This window comes from Dermacentor andersoni, chromosome 2, assembly GCF_023375885.2.
Source record: "Dermacentor andersoni chromosome 2, qqDerAnde1_hic_scaffold, whole genome shotgun sequence".
Classification (NCBI taxonomy): domain Eukaryota; kingdom Metazoa; phylum Arthropoda; class Arachnida; order Ixodida; family Ixodidae; genus Dermacentor; species Dermacentor andersoni.
In genome coordinates, this window is record NC_092815.1 from 22,979,397 (window position 1) to 22,996,324 (window position 16,928).

The 16,928-nt window shown below is 41.2% G+C and overlaps 1 protein-coding gene across 1 annotated transcript in view; it reads left to right on the forward strand.

Moving 5' to 3' along the window:
* Positions 1–10,829, forward strand: part of LOC126542827 (advillin-like) — a 39,723-nt gene extending 28,894 nt beyond the window's left edge. The window contains exons 19-24 of the mRNA XM_050189935.3: positions 6,694–6,787; positions 8,265–8,468; positions 9,506–9,628; positions 9,731–9,799; positions 9,881–9,997; positions 10,508–10,829. Coding sequence (XP_050045892.2) covers positions 6,694–6,787; positions 8,265–8,468; positions 9,506–9,628; positions 9,731–9,799; positions 9,881–9,997; positions 10,508–10,621 — 721 coding nt within the window. The 3' untranslated portion in view covers positions 10,622–10,829. The remainder of the gene's footprint in view (positions 1–6,693; positions 6,788–8,264; positions 8,469–9,505; positions 9,629–9,730; positions 9,800–9,880; positions 9,998–10,507) is intronic.
* Positions 10,830–16,928: the final 6,099 nt, after the last annotated feature.

Below are 16,928 nucleotides of genomic sequence, written 5' to 3' on the forward strand. Positions count from 1 at the left end.
TAGCTGTTTAGTGGCATGTATACATGAACCAGTACAGATGCGTGAAGTACATTTTAAAGATAAGGTATCGAAATAGTACCTGAAGAAAGAAAATGCACACAATACACCAATATAAGGATACTTAATGAAAATAAAAAAGAATACTTTGCACAAGGTTTTTCAGCATAGGTTTGTTGCCTGTGGGCAGTGGTGTAGCCAGAAATCTAATGTGAGAAGGGGAGAGAAAGAGAGCGCGGTCGTACACCATGCAAAGACAAACTCCTAGCACTCCCCGCAATGGCATGCTTTTAATAGCAAGGATTCAAGTTTTTACTTTGGCAAAACAACACTATGCTTAACTTTTGACAAAAATTTTTCATTGCTAAGGCGTGCAGCCACTTCGCATCAAATTATTATATATCCTTATGCTATTTCTAAAAATAACAATACTAAAAATAATAAACTAACATTTCACTTGCAAATTGACGCATTTATATAACATATGTCGATTACCTAGTTGGTACATGACTTGAAAAAATGAACAGCACACAAATGAGACCAAACAAACAAGACAGCACACTGTCTTGTGTCTTAGTTAGCCCCGTCTTTAGCACTGTTTGTTTTTCCAAGCATCGATATAAGCAGCAGCATTTAAAAACCCATAGTGAACAATGCAGCCCATTGTGGCCCGCCCTTTGCAGATATTTTCTGTGCATGTCCGAGAGATGTGCTTTCCAACCATGATATTCTCGTCCACAGACTAGCAGAACAATGTATTCTTGCCATTGAACAGCTTTGCCTGTACCACTCCACACTCTACTACTTGACCTTCTAGGTTTCCGTGATGGCAAAAGCACGAATTGCAACAATACATTTCCTCTTGGCGGCTAGGTGTGGGGTCGCGAACCATGAGGACAACAAATTTCCTAAGAAATTCTAAAGCCTTTGAACTTGTGCTTCTCCCCTTGAGAGATCACCCTAAGAGGGAGGAATAGAGTCTGCGGAGAAGAGCTAAAATCGCCATTGGGATTGGCAGTATTTATTAAATAAATAAAATGCCAAAAGCTGGGCATGACAGAAAACTTGTATTTTTGCAGATGTTGTATAAATATCCGCTGTCTATCAGCTTTTCATGAATGGAAAGAGGATTGGCATTTTCTTTAATCTGTACTTAACACTTTCCACAGAAAAAGTGCTGGAGAGAAAGGCAAGGAACAGAAATAGACCTGTTGTAGCCCAGGTAACAGTGGAGATAAGCATTGTTTTCCAACAAGATCTTCTAGTGAGTGGTTCAGCCATGGCTATGCACGGAGGAGGGCGAGCACTATTTTGCAAGTTGCCTATTGCCGTCATGCTTCCTGCATTATGGGCATGCTATATTCTTTTATATTTAAAATACAGGACCAAGCCTTTGAGTTGATAGTATTGTATGATGCAAGTTTCACTCACTTTCGGTGACCTGCTGTCCGACTTGTTTGAAGAGATGTTTGGAGGGAACTTCGATTACGGTATTGTGGTCCTCATCACACAATGCATATCATTATTTGATCACACTCGTGAATCGATGAGACAGATGGTCAGAAGCAAGGATTTTTTAGAAGCCTTTGTCAAAATGATGGCATCCATAGTTTGCAGTAAAATAAGGGCTAGCAGCTCTGAGAGATTTGGAAGTGTCATGTCTCCTGACACCTGGCTGTTCTGAAGACTGCAGAGACATTTTGTTAGGGTAAGCTCTCAGCAGCAAGTGTTACGATGGTGTAGGTGAACCTCAACTAGGCGACTGGCCACGGCTGTCTGGTGACAAGGGATTAAGCAGTGACAAGACGCTCTCCTTACGTCCATAATTTTTCTCCACCTTTGTTCTTCACGCCGTCTATGGGCACACTCCTTGCCTCCATTTGACACAAGGAGTGTATTCCTAAACACGTCAGTCTTAAACATTGGATTCATGGGAGGGGGAGTTCTACTGCAGAAAAATTCTTTTTTCGTGAGCTCTCTGTTCATGCCTCAAGTAGGCTTAAAAGCAGCACAGTCAGGCTACAAATCTCTTAACCATGGAGGATCTCATCAGTGGTGCACTTACGTGCACTACTGGTGACAGGCACAAAGCAAAGGTTCTTTGCTTTGTGCGCGGTTCAGACAGCTTTTTGCATGCTTGTGCATTTTCCTTTCTATAAAGTTCTTTGTGTCTGCTCTCGTAATCGCTATGTGCCTGTCATAGGCATACGTGCCTGAGGGGAGCAGTGATGTGGATGAACTTGCGTTCACTTTTAAAACACTTCGATAACAGCTGTGAACGAAGCTACGGCTCCCGAAAATTTCTGGAATCTTACTGGATACAATAACCCCTCGACTTGCACCTCTTGAAATGGGCTCTCTTCATTGTCTGCTCACCCTAGTCATGCCCACTAGCCAGTATGTCCCCTGCGTGGGAGGTGAAATGTTTGATATTGACACATTGTAGTGACGGTGAATGACACAGTAGCTAAATTGTGAATTAAAAAACTAACTTTTTATTGAGTGAACCTGTGCCCACAAATGCACGTGACACTCGAAGCACAATAATAGTGGCGAACACAGTCGGGGATTGTAGAAATCGAATCTGTAGTCCAAGCGCGTCTGCTTTTATTGTGACTCGTCAAAGGTTTCAGCATAATCACTGGTGCCCACGTGCATTCCAGAAAGTACTACATAATTCATGTCGTGCATACAGTCTGATTACACAAGGCTCAGCGAGAACATACAGAACAAATAAAATCAACAATATTTGAGCAATTTCCAAATTATGCAGGTGCATCTTGCACTGGGACTTGTTAGTGGGTGAAATGCAGTCATGTGCCTGTCACAGGTACATGTGTCAATAAAGTACATGTGATAAAGTACAGATAAAGTACATGTGTCAATATTCACTATTGTAAATACTGTATTTACTTTAAATAGGCTCTCTTTATTTTTCTGCTCCTCATTCGGTGCTTTCTTCTATTTTGTTCCCTCTTCATTGCAAAACCCTCCTTGCTGGCCAATGCTCAGTCAAGTGTTCGCCATTACAAGTGCAGCAAGCAAAATTCTCTTTCTTCCAACACGCACAAATGTAGTTGCTTTTTCCACAATAAGACGTGAGCTGATGCAAAGTAAGCTGCACCTTTTGCCTATTTGTTCTTGGTGCAATGACGAAGACGTTTAGTGTGTTTGCTTGGGACAGAGGATCGCCCTTTGATGACAGCCACTACCACTAGCTTTCGGCTTGCTTTCACATTCTTTCCATTTCATCCGTGTTGCCCTTTCTGAGCCTGCCCCCTGAAACATATTGTTCCATGGGAAATTTTCAAGGGGGGGGGGGGGTTCAACCCCCGCTGGCTACACCAATGCCTGTGGACAACACCTAAAGTGAGCTGCACTCCAAGCCACCTATAGTTTCATGTGGAACTTGTGCAGACAGTTCTCGTCAGATGTGAAAGAGAGGTGTACAATGCATTTTTTTCTGCATTACCTGCACGATACCACTGCAGCCATGAATTTTTCACCAATATTTATCTTCTGTCCATACTTTAATCATTGTATTGGCTAGAGACATTTAGCCACAAGCTTGGCACTCAAATCTGAAACTCTGTAAGAAAAAAGTATTTTTTTGTTTGTTGTTTGTAGACAACGCTTTTTCATAGAGGGTTAAGACTATGCTGGTGCAGCAAAGCAATGCTATGGAAAGGGGTAGTGGGGTGCTGCTTCAAATTATTCCAATAGTGCTGTATGTGGTCTAATGGTCTGTTCTAGCATTATGTTACCAGCTGTTTGGTTTAAATAGCCCTTGTGACCCTGTTAGCCACCCCTCCGCAAATACATGCTCGATGCAATTGTAAGGTGCTATATAAAAAAAAAGTGAATGAGACACATACCAGATAAATGTACATATTAAACATTTAGCCATTTGCAATCACAAGTATGCTTTTGTTAAATGGCCCAGAAGTAATCAACACTTTAGGATTCAAGAGCCTGAAAATTGAGCAAGTCACCACACCTCCATAGTGTTTCACAATGACAGTGCAAAAAAGAGGCTTCCATATACAGTCTATATATCTTTACTCCATCAGCGACTAGTGCCAATTTAGATTGTGATGCAGTTATCATATGTAAAATTTTGTCTGTCTTGCCAAGCTGTAAGACGCCCTGGAACACTTTATCACTTGAATAATACCTTGGATTGAGCACACTGCTTCCACAAGTGTTACTAGGAGAATTTTTCTAAGACCAATATTAGGTGGTATCAAAAAGTTTCGAGAATAGCTCTATCTTAAATAAAATAATTGTTTTAAGTACACTGAAACAGTCTCAGCGTTGACACGGTCTCCCTGCCACATGGTGCTGATAATACGTGGTAAATACCACGTATTTACCACGTGCAAGTGCTCCCAGTGCTTCTGCTACTTTGCAAATATATCCTGGAAGTCTTTTTCGTGGACACATTTAATGCCTTCTACAATTAGCACTTTCAGGCACATTTCAGGCACATTTCAGGCATTCTTCTATGAAATACCCAATCTTGCATATTTTAATGTAGGCCACCACAATGCAGAACAGCTGAAAACATGACACAAAATATAATTTTTGCAAACTCGAGGTCATTTTTCTTTTAAATTTAGCGGTTGTTGCATGCCAAATATTTTTTTAAATTATTTCGATACTTAACTGCCAAGAATGCTTCATAATAAAACTGTGGATAAATCTAAAATTTTCATTAGAAATCTCAAAGGTGCCATAAACTGGCCTTTTTACCAGCATTATGAGTACATCAAAGCTGAAATTGGGGCCTACAAGGGAGAGACTGCACAGTAAACACAATCCCATGTTGTGATGAAATGGTCACTTTCTCTGAATTAAGGTTCATTGTTTTTTAAATTTTTCATGTGCACATATGCATCATATTGTGCTTTTAATGGTGAAATTCAAATGGCACTCGGGCAGAGAAACAATCTTTTACACACATTTCAGGATGCATTTATTTAGACCTACAAAATGCCCATAATGAAAGAAAAAGATTTGTCGAGGTTCGAGTTTCCAGCCAATGCACTCAGCATGGGATGACTTGTATGGTAAAGAAAAAAGAAAAGTTTCCAATTCTGCCAACAATTTTATTTTTGCACATAAGGATAATCAGCATATTTTCTTTATTATTTCTATTACACCTATAGTGGAAGTAGTACTATGCTTCTGTGAGCACTTTGAAATGCTCTCTATACTGCTGCTGGTGATCAAGCCGCAGAAATGATGTAATATTGAAATGGTCCAAGTGATATTTGTTTATTTTATGAAGGTTTTGGAACCTGCAAGCAAATCTCGTATAAGATGCAAGCAGAATGCGTAACGAGGGCAACAAGAACGGCCTGTCCATATAGTACTACTACAGTTTACAGAATACTGCAACTCCAAAAGGAGTAGCTGGTGGCAGCAGTGCTGGTAGTGACCTCTTATGATGTTTTGTTACATTATACATTACATTATACTTCGATACATTATACCGCATATTTATTTTTGAATTGGAAACATGCTATTTAAATATTGCCCGTGGTATATCTACTATGCTGACCTCGGCACGTTGAAAGCCCATGCACATATGCTTTGCTGATACTGCAATGGCCAGTAGTTCGTGCCGATTTTCTGTTGTACTTGGGTTCACGGCAGCCTTGAAGGGAATGCTGAGGAGAATGCCTCTATGGATTTGTTTCAGCGAATTATTCGGGGAAGGGATGTGAGGTGCCTCCTCAGCCCAGATCCTATCGTAGAATCTTATGAACGTTTTGAACTGATCACTTCATGGCACATGTTGCAACTGATAAAATGAAGCCTCGTTGAATTTGGAAGGAATGGTCCACTTGTAACGAATTTTGCAACTAGCAATTACTTTTTGAATAAAGTGCCTTTTAAAGCAGTCAAGACAAGTTTAACTGAAACACAGATGCATTCCGTCACTTGTGTTGGGAATGAATGCTTTAAAACTGGTGCCAGCTTCGGAATTATTCCAAGGGGCTATGCCTCTTGAACTTGCTGGCTACAATTTGCAAATTACAATGTGTCAGAAAGTTAAAAGTTAGTCATCACTTTCTCATGCCAAATATTGTACTTAAAAAAAAGGGGGGAGGGGCAATCTAGAAAGAAAAAAAAACATAACGAAGTACAAAAAGAAGCTGGAATGTTGTATTCCTGCCAGCGTCGTCGTTGCAGCAGCTAAGTAGAATTTGGCTGACCAGTGTAGTAACAGTTAAACATGCCCTGGTTCAATGCAGCATCACATGAAGCATTGCCAGCACTGCTGCACGCATGTGCATCTCTGGTATTCTGTAAATGATAAAAAGCTACGTGAACCCAGCGAAAATTTTTTGGCTATGAAATGCTCAACTGCTAGATTCTGATTTATTATTCAGTGCGTGAAACACCTGCTGCAATAATGAAAAAGCACGAGTGTTCTTTTCAAAAATGTAACTTGTAAAATGTAAATTCAGAAATGCATCTGATTCATTCTTTTCTTTTAATAATCAATCTATTATCACAAAAATAAATTAATGCTCTTCAAGAATACTTTATTAATCTAAATTTATTCCATATTTCTCTTAGGTGTCCCTTAAAGTTATGTGTCCCTTTAAGTTGCTAATACATACAGCACATTAATATAAAATACTGATACAATTGTTGTGGATTCACACAACTGCTTCTTATCTACAGGGAAATAATACTGGTGTCTGAGGGCCAGGAGAAGCAAGAATTCTGGGATGCCATTGGAGGAAAGCTGCCATACAACAGCGAGAAAAATGTTCATGTAAGTTTTACGTGCAACTGACAGGTATTATATTGAATGGTATAAACATGCATTGAACTTTCCATATTCCACGACCTCCTTTAATGGCCTTTCTGTTGTGGTTGTGACAAGTGGCAAACAACATGATTTATGCATTCCAGTGTTTTATAATAGGTAAGCATAACTTTGTCCAGCACACTTTGTGCCTTGCATGATACAAGCTTGCAGCAAAAAGTTAAGAGATATTCACAAGAGGGCGGGATCTGTCTCTTGCTTCTCTACTACATCTCACAAGTTGTTTACAGCACTGTCGGAAGCTGCAGGACTTCTTAGCCAATAGGAAGGCCAGATGCTGCTCGAGATGTGTTCACCTATGCTGCGTCATCTGCTCAACACCACAGTAATACATACAACATGTATGTGCAAAGGTCCTAACAGGCCACATATTGCTGCAATGTATTATGTACCAAGCAAAAATAAGACCTTAATCCAACCAATAATCAGACAATTATGCCCAGAATTCCATTCCGCTGTGCAAGATGTACACCTCGTACCTTCAGCAGTGCGGCAAACAACTTGTGAGTGCACCATGTGCCGAGACTCTCAGATCAAGAACCACGAGAGGCCACACCACAGGGAACAGACAAGTTGCCAAGCCTTTGAAAGTGCACAGGATTCGGCTTGTGGGGATGATATTTGATGGAATTGTTAATCTATCTCCTGATCCTCTAGATTAAAGTCCTTCATGTGAATGTCCTTTAATTGAATGCAACTGGAGGTCATGTGCTTAAGGTGATGGAAGCATGGCAATGCCTGCCAATTCTAGCAGAAAAATGATGAGAAAACACCTGTGTACAAAATGTTTGAACAAAAGATTTTATTGCTTGAAAAGGGGATAACTTGTCCAAGTGGAAGTGGCATCAGGGAATGAGAGAAGACTATTTTGTGTAACTAGGTATCTTGCCCTTACACAATAGCCCCATCCTGGCTCAGCACGTGCATCACATTTGCAGTTTGGACTAAGTCGTGTGCCAGTGTGAACATATCTGTTTATTACAGTTCTTGTGCATGTGCCCCCCACCACCACCACCGCCCCCCCCACACACATATAAACTAAAGGACTGAGTGGTAGATTAGCACATGCTGGCACATGACAGTAGTAGAGCATTGCTCTTCACCATTAAAAATTAACATGGCTCCTTATATTCTTGCACTGTGATATTTGAAAGAAAGAAAGAAAGAAAGAAAGAAAGAAAGAAAGAAAGAAAGGTGCTTGGAAGGGACCAGATGACCTACCACAGTATGAATGTTCCATAACTCCATTAACCCTTATCTACATTCTGTAGAAAGTTTGACGCAGATACCATGCATGTTCATTGTGGCAGCTTGTAGCCTGGTGCATACAAGTGCAGCTTATGTGGTAGCACAGGCACAGGCTGGTAGCACGTCGGGTACATACGTGCCTTGGTTACATGCATTTCTGGATGGCCCCATGCAGGAAGAGTCAGGCACGAGGGCACCCCGCCTCTTCCATCTATGGGACATCAAAGGTAACTATGCTCCTCGTGAGGTCGTGGACTTCGACCAAAGTGACCTGCTCGAGGATGAAGTGATGCTGGTGGATGCTTGGCACACAATCTTCATCTGGATAGGCTATGAAGCCAAGAAAGAACACCGCAAGCTGGTATACCACAGTGCAGAGGTATGACCATGACAGTGACTTATGTGACTGCGTCAGTGGTAACATCAGTAGCTGAATTGGTGGGATTTGATCCTGACCTCTCTAGTGCAACAAAAAATCGAACAGTTGATCTGAGGAAAAATTTTAGCAAGCACATGGTCTGAGTCTTATAAATAATTCATAGAGAAAGGGGGTGTTCGCGTGATCTGGCTTCGAATTGTAAATAATCTACTAGCCCAATTCTTTCTGTTGCTTGCTATGCTTCTTATGGACAAAGGCGAATCCAATTTGGAACACAGTAGCTAAATCCTTCCATAAATGGGCAAGGGCACCATAATACACTGAGTAGGTTGTCTCACTGCTCCTTTCAAATCACTTGCTTGGCATTTTATATTAAGCAGCTTCGCTGTAGCCATCACCTTGTGGCTCATTTGCCATCGAGTTACTTGTTTGGACATCATATCAATGACAGTGGAAATATGCCACAATGTATAGGTACTGCCAGTGTAGATTATACTGTGGCACAAATTGATCAAGGTAATGTTTTTCTTAGATCTATCAATTGGGTTGCAGCATGGCATACATAATAATTGTGTATAGCTGTTCATATTGTAGTTTCTCATTTGCTGTCAATTGTGTAATCAACCGAGAAACCGACGACACAGTCCTTTTCATTATGGATACAATGACCAAGTATAGTCAAGAACAATGTGATTGCAGCATCTAGGCACTTTTGAAGGTGCATCAGTTAAATTATTTTAGGCAATTTTACTTCACAACAGAAGTAAAACAAAAGATGCATAAAAATAGTTTAAGTATCTTATTTTCTTCAAATGTAGTCCTACAATCGTGATCTCAACTCAAATACCTCATGCCTCCTGTTGTATATTCTAGTCATATATGCTTAGGGTGATATTGAACATGGCATATTGATGCATACCCATAACTTGCCCAGGCCTTAATCTTAGCATTAACTGGAGCTGTACCAATCAAGTGGCGCTGCACTTCCATCGCCAGCAGTCAGCTTGATCACCTATACACTCTTTCATCTTGCCTAGGAATATGTGCGCACCGATCCAAGTGGGCGTCCAATGACCACTCCAATTGCATGCGTCAAGCAAAATATGGAGCCACCGAACTTCATTGGTCTGTTCAGCTCATGGAGTGACAACTTCTGGAAGGTAACTGCATAAATTTGTTGTGTGTATCTTCATAAGGCAAAACTGCTGTTGTACAGTGAACCTTTTACAAAACATAATTTTCTTGCCTTACTCTTTCTTCAGACACTCCCTACATATCAGAGCATCAAGAATGAAATTGAGGAAAGCAACCAAACAGCTCTGGCTATGCAGGTAAACATGCCTTTCCTTCTTGCCCCACAGCAACATTGTAACAGTATTGAACTAAATATGATCATAATAAAAACCTTCCAGCAACAAGCAGCAATGTATCGAAACTCAAGGTCGGAGGTGGAGAAGTTTCCCTTCGACAAGTTGCATGTTAAAAATCCTGAGCAGCTGCCAGCTTGTGTTGACCCTGCCAACAAAGAGGTAACCTTCTGTGCTTTCAAATGCTGTTATCGACTTTAAGAACAAGCACACATTGCCCCACACTGTCGCAACAGCTGAACAAAAAGTGAAACCAAATTCTCTTCTGGACTGAAAGGCACACACTAATCAAAGCATACTTAAAATGAGGGAAGTGAAGTTTAGTTTCCCTTTGTTTTAATAATGCCCATTCAGCCAGGTTTAGAAAGCTTGAGTGCCTTTCGTGATTCAGTGTTACAAATAACAGAACAGCAGTGTGCATCTTCTCTTGGTCATGTGCAGCGTAAAATTTCAAAGCACCTAGCACCAGTGGGCACAATATTACACATCAGTGCTTGTTAGTGTTAGTTATTCACTAGCCTCTCTTGCTTGCACTGAGCCATCCAGAACATTTAAGGTTCAAACACTGGCAGGCCCATCAGTCAAGGTGCGGCCTACTTGCAGCTAATTACATCTTTTCTTTGAGAATAGCTTAATTGCACAGAGGCTCATTTACTTGGTTTTGCTTTTCAGCTGTACCTGAATGATGAAGACTTCCAACGCATCTTTGCCATGAGCTATGAACAGTTTGATGTGCTGCCTCGATGGAAGAAACTTGACCTGAAGAAGAAAGTAGGGCTCTTCTGAGAAGAAAGCCATATGGAAGCCCAACGCAAAATTGGCTGCAGAGCTTGTACACAACCTCAAGCCAAAAACCAAAGATTGGTGCTGTGAAGCATCATTTCTCTCAAGATTGTCTTTTGCAGTTTGCTGCAGGAGAAATGCGGAGAATATTTTATACCAGACATACATTTTTGAGACCAAGCTTTAATAAAAGGCCAGATTCCAAGCACAAGTTACCACCATGAGCTGGACCAACTGCAAGAGGTCTTGCACGCAATATATTGTAACACTACAGAATTACAACCAAGGGTGACTTAAGGATGGATTGATTTTACCATGTCTGCGCAGACGCTAGTTGGGTTAAAGAGACAACAGGCGTCATAGCATTAGTGCAAGTTTCAATTTCCTATAAGACTGAAATTCAAACTAGTACTAGAAATTGCACATGCATTTCTTCGGCATGTGCCCGCTTCGGCCCGCTTAGTGATTAATTATCACTACTTGCAGGACCACATAAAGTTTTCCTTCCTTCCTTCCTTCCTTCTTCGGCATGTTAAGCAGTAGCCTCAAATTTGTACACAGGTTAATGTTCTTACACCTGAGGTGGGGCCCGGGGGGGCCCCCCCTCACCACCACGCCACCACTCCTCACACACATTCCTAAAGTGCCGCCCAAATCAATCGTAAGACTTGACAGCTATTCGGCGGTCAACACTGCATTACAGTACTATTATAGTACTATTATTATGGAGGTGTGGAAGCAATCTCGGATCTGGTCAAGGGAAAGGACACTAAACTGAGGGCTTAAAACATGATATTCTACCCACTAAAAAAATGGGAAATGTTTTTGCCTTTCTCATTATTTCTGTTACAAAATCTCAAGGTGCTGACACTGGAAAGGCCCCAGTGATATCTTTTTAATGATCTACGTTTCATAGTCATCCCAAATATTCTCAAATTTTCAATCATACCCTGCAATAACTGCTAAACCCATAAAAAATGTCACCCATTACTTCGTCTGGTTTTTACATAACTGTACAGCACTGTTCGTGCAAAATTGGCAACAGGAAAGAAGAGTCGCAAGGAGTTAAGAAATTAAGCGATAGACTAAAAGAAAGAGCCGAGGCAACAACCAAACAGGAAGGAAAAGCAAAAATCTTTGTGTTAGTGAAAATATTTATAGATAAAAATCTTATTTAAGAAGGAAACAGAGAAAACACGACCGCAAGTGGAGAAGGATTCCATTTGTTTTGAATGACTTCTACAGTTATCAGTCGAGTCACCCAATGTAGGCACTTCTCTACTGTAGTTATATGGGTGCTTTTCTAACCTTCCGCGGTGGGCTCGGTGCGTGTAGAATCGCATCGTCCTATGCTATACGTGGTTACGGGACTGACGGCCAACGGCCACGCATCGTTACGCAAATTCCCAAATAACAATACTAATTGGTTTCCACATTTAACTTGGTGCAGCAGTAAACGAGGTATCCAAAAGAACTGTGATTGTTCCGCAAATATATCTTTATAATTCTTTCAGAGCTAACTCAAAACACGCTGCTAGAAATGTTTATTTTACACTTTTGCATGCTTACTTGTTCTTGGCAGTATCGTTCCTGCCTTTCTTTCCTGAGAGAGTCCATTTGATGTGGTTCCTTGTTTGCCAAGTAAAGGAGAGGTGTATCTCACAGGTGTACCTGTGAGATACACCTTATTTTATTTCTCCTTTGCGGGTTTATGCTCCTTTATGGCGAACGGTGGGCATTATTCCCATTTTAGAAAAGTTACAGTGTTGCCCCCCTCCCCCTCCCAAAAAAACATTCTGGGTATGTGCCTGTACAACACTATGAATTGCAGAATGAATGATGCTGCATCCACATCATTCTGAGCATAAATAAGTTCAGGCCATATCTGATTTGAAGTTAGATAATTTTGTAAAATTCGGTTAAGGCAAAATACTACATGTTTCAGTAGCGGCTGTCCTTAATCATGAAATAAAAGTAAAGCCAGTTCCACATAGTGAAAGCTGTCAAAACTAAGCTGGTGGTCGTTTTCTCAGGTTTGAACTCGTGTTTAGCGCAATTTTTATGAGTCTTTTGTCTCACTGACATTGTTTTGCTAGATTCAAGCTTCTGTTCTGGATTGCGCGCACTCTTCAGTTGTGTGAGGTTGTGATCAAACCATAGTCTTCCACACACCTTGCAGCTGTGGCCACACTCACAGTCGAGGAATTCTCCCTTGAACCGTTTCTTGGCACCCTCCATGGGAGGAATCTCTGCATCAACGTCTCTGGTTGGCCTCCTACTCTCGAAGTTGGGGGTTAGCTTGCCTCTGCTGGCGCTTGGCTTGGGTTGCCTTCTCTTGAAAGTGGAGGTTGGCTTGCCTCCACTGGCGCTTGGCTTGTGCTTCCCGTTCTCGATGCTCGGTGGTAGCGGCTTCCCTCCACTGGCGCTTTGCTTGCGCTTCTTGCTCTCGAAGCTCAGGATTTGCACGACGTTGGTGTTGCTGCTCTCATGCAAGCTACCTCTGACACTCACACAGAGCGAAATCCATGGGTCGAAAAGGTGCGCACCGGCGAAACACCTGCTCCTATACCCATCTCCTTCCCCGGCATATGCTGTGCCCCCTGCGCCCCTCTGTGACAACGGACGGCAAAGGCTTGACTTAGAACAGCTCCACTGCTAAAATAAGGGATTTGTTCTTGCTCGCAATGATTCCCAGAACGGTCAGCAAAGCTCTGTGACAGATCATTCAGTAGCCCTTATTTAAAGCATGCTGGCACAAAAGATTCCACTCTGTCATTTGCATGAAACCGAGCCCATTGAGATTGTAACAACCTTCTAAATACATCATGTGGCAAAAGTGCGGGAAGTCAAATGCTGCTGGTTATACTCTGTTACTTTCACTTACGAAAACAAATCATTCCATTATTGATGGGTGCTGCAAAGCTATTCACAGATGAACAGGACATCAACTATCTGTGTTATGGCTGTCTCTTAACATCGAACCCAGCCTGACTTGTAGTTTGTTTCTTATGAAGGAAGAGCGAAACAAAACATTGCAGCAGCTGGAAAATGGGCCCTTATGATACCCAGCCAAGGGAATCCACTGTCGACCAGCAGCAATTATTCTTGATTTCCTCCTCCTGGATGACAAGGGCAAACCGAGCATTGCCGCAAGCCACGTCACCTAAAGTAGATAAGCTTGGTGCTTTGGCAACATGCTATGGGAAGGCACATGTCGCAACACATCACCATGTGATGTAACCTAAAGTTGTGGTAATGTACATTCCTGACACACTCGTTTCACATGCAAAATTGGGAAGAACTCTTTGTGGCAGATGGCTTAAATAATGGTTTCCTATCCATATCACCGCTGCTGTGACCTTGTGGTTGAGTGTCCAAGGGAGGACACGAGTTCAAAACCATGCTTCCATCCAAATGGGCACAGGCATCGCCCAGCCCAACACCCAGCTTTCTTTAGGGCTGAACTGCCCTGGGGAAGATACTTGAACCATGTGAATCCCGTTGAACCCTGTGGGCACAACAATATCCTGGAAAAAAAAGGGCCATATTTGCCACGTTTACCATTAGCTACAAATGTTCCTTGGCATTCACAGCCTAACATTGATAATTCAAACATTAATAAGTAAATCTTTGTTAAAGGAGTTTCATTTTGTCTGCACCTGGTGAGAGCTTCAGCCAGCAGCAACTCGTTGTCTTGAATCCCTTAGTAATAATTAGAGACAGTTGTTGCTGAAACACCAGATAACCAGGAAAATGGAAACCATCTCTAACTTCTCCTTTTTAAGCCAACTTGTCTGGGCATACGTAGCTGTTCCTGCAGTGCCTCTATTGAATGGTTCTGTTCTCCCGAACAATACTTTTGAGCAATGAATTTCAAGTTTATCAAGGGCCATATACGGATGCCTATGGGTGCCATCTACAGAATAAGTTTTAATTGGTTGATCTCCTGATTTGTGCCACTAATGTAATAGATAATGCTGTACTTATCTCTTCTGGGTAATGAGAGCCTTATTCAGTATTGCACTAGTAGCATGCCAAGCTCCACATCTAGTCACAACTTTCAATACTGAACAATATTTACATGTATTAAAGGATATAAATAGGCTTACCACACAGCTCAATGTGACCTTTTCCTTGTACTTTCTAAAAATGAAAAATGTGTGGTTTTCACTCTTATTATCCTGAAGACAGTTTGATTTTTAGATAAACATCTTATTCGATTTGGAAATCTTTATACTTTCCAAACACCCCTATACTCATGCCAGTCACATGGCAGGAAAGATTTACTGTAGAATCGGCACAAATTGAAATGCAAATGGGACACATCTTGTCTGTAAATGTGTAAAAGCTCAATGGGAGATCACATGCACTGACAGTTATTTCAATGACAGTCCAACTATGTACTTCTCTATCTTGCATAGCCGAAGAACTATTATGCAAAAATTGTGGACATAAACCTACATGGCCCATACTAGTAAACTTGACCAGGCTTCTGACAAAAGCAGTGAGACTATAGATTGGCTGCAGGAAAGTGAAAACTTGATTCTAACAGGCAGGCCATTGTGCCTTATGTTGCACACAGCAGTTTTGGACACCAGTTAGCAGAAAGTTGTTTATCACATTTCTGTAATAATTCTTAATCTTATAAAGCATACAGCATCAAAACAGAGCAGGCTAGAAATTATAACTTTTACAGCATTTCACATGAATTTTGCACTTAAACTCAAAAAAGATTTAAATCTACAGAAGCAAAATTAGCTGCTTCACTTGCGGTGCACTTTTAAAGTTAGTAATTTGATAGATTCACTAGGTATAAAGCAATGCTTTAACTGCCTTGCTACATGGCCACAGAGTGCCAGCAAGCACTCTGACGTCTAGCAGCTTTTTTAGGACATATTAGCCTTAAAACAAATTTAGCATCACAGGTCTAATCAACAGTGTCGTAAGATGTATGCAGCTCGTTCCAATGTCATTATTTTCACACGTCCTCGTGGTTATTGGTGTTATTCTGCAAACCTTAACAGTTGTAGGTACAGTCTGTCAAGTTGATGTGGCATGCTGGTATTGAAGCCCACTTAGCATTACACAGTGCACAATTGATCTAAAGGAAACCAAGGGATTGCCATTACATCTCTTCTGTGCATGGCCACAATCTTTTTCTGGCATAGCCTTCTAAATTATCACGTCTCCTGCTGCTGTGCGCTTGGGTTAAAGTGCACACTTTGTTCAAGACCCACACAAACAGAAAATAACAAGCATAAAGGAATGCAAATTTATAACAAACATTTAGCAAATTTAAAATGCTGCCAAAAGCAGATGAGCATCTTCACTGGTACAGTCATCAACCGCATAGATAGCTCAAGTATCAAAAAGACCTTACAACTTTAAAATGGTGTATCACACCTGCACAATGCTAAGGTCCACTTAGCTTATTTCCCGAAAACTTGTTAGGTTTAGCTTTGTGCTGTATTCAAAAAGACATCCAGAAATGCTGCCTACACCATAAGTGTACTAATTATTTGCTTTCTTACATGCTTACAAATGCTGCAACTTAAGCACAAGATGAAACAAAACCTGAATGTTATATGAAACAATGGGCGGAACATACATTTTACAAGACCAAGCAGCACATAACGCAGCAGCAGCTGCGTTATGTGCTTCTTACAAGGAAAGGTGAAGCCATCGCTTGCCTCTCCTTCACGTGAAATAGAGCCTTGTCGGGTGATCTCCGCTTACAGATTAAGATGATTGATTTGACTCTGTTATTGTAATGCTAGGCTAATCAGAAAATAAAAGCTGGTTGTTCTCAACGTGAATATTGATGATGTCCTTCCCAATACAGTATGCCAGGATATTCAGATTTCACAATGAAACCAGCAATACAGAGTTACACATAGATATGTATGTGTTCGGTAAAATAAGCCAAGGAGGTTGATTAACTCGTGGGAAGTGTGCAAAAAGCGCTTCCTCACCATTTTTTATCGTTTATTTATGGTTTCATCATACCCCTCCATTGCGGCTTCACCTTCGGGACATTGTGTCCACTCCAGCAGTTTTTCTTTAACCTCCTTGTGCAGGCTATAGACGATGAAACTAAAATTGTGGTCAGCTCACCTTTTAGAGAACTTGCTGTGAAGGTGTTTGGTACATGGTATATAGAACAAAAACAGTGCATGGTAACAGGGCAACTTGTCCGGCTAAAGAGCACTGTTTTACAGCGAAGCTGTATATGGCTAGGGTTCCATGCATTTTTATTCTCCATTAACAAAAACTATCATCATCAATGGCTCATACCCACGTAAGCATTCAT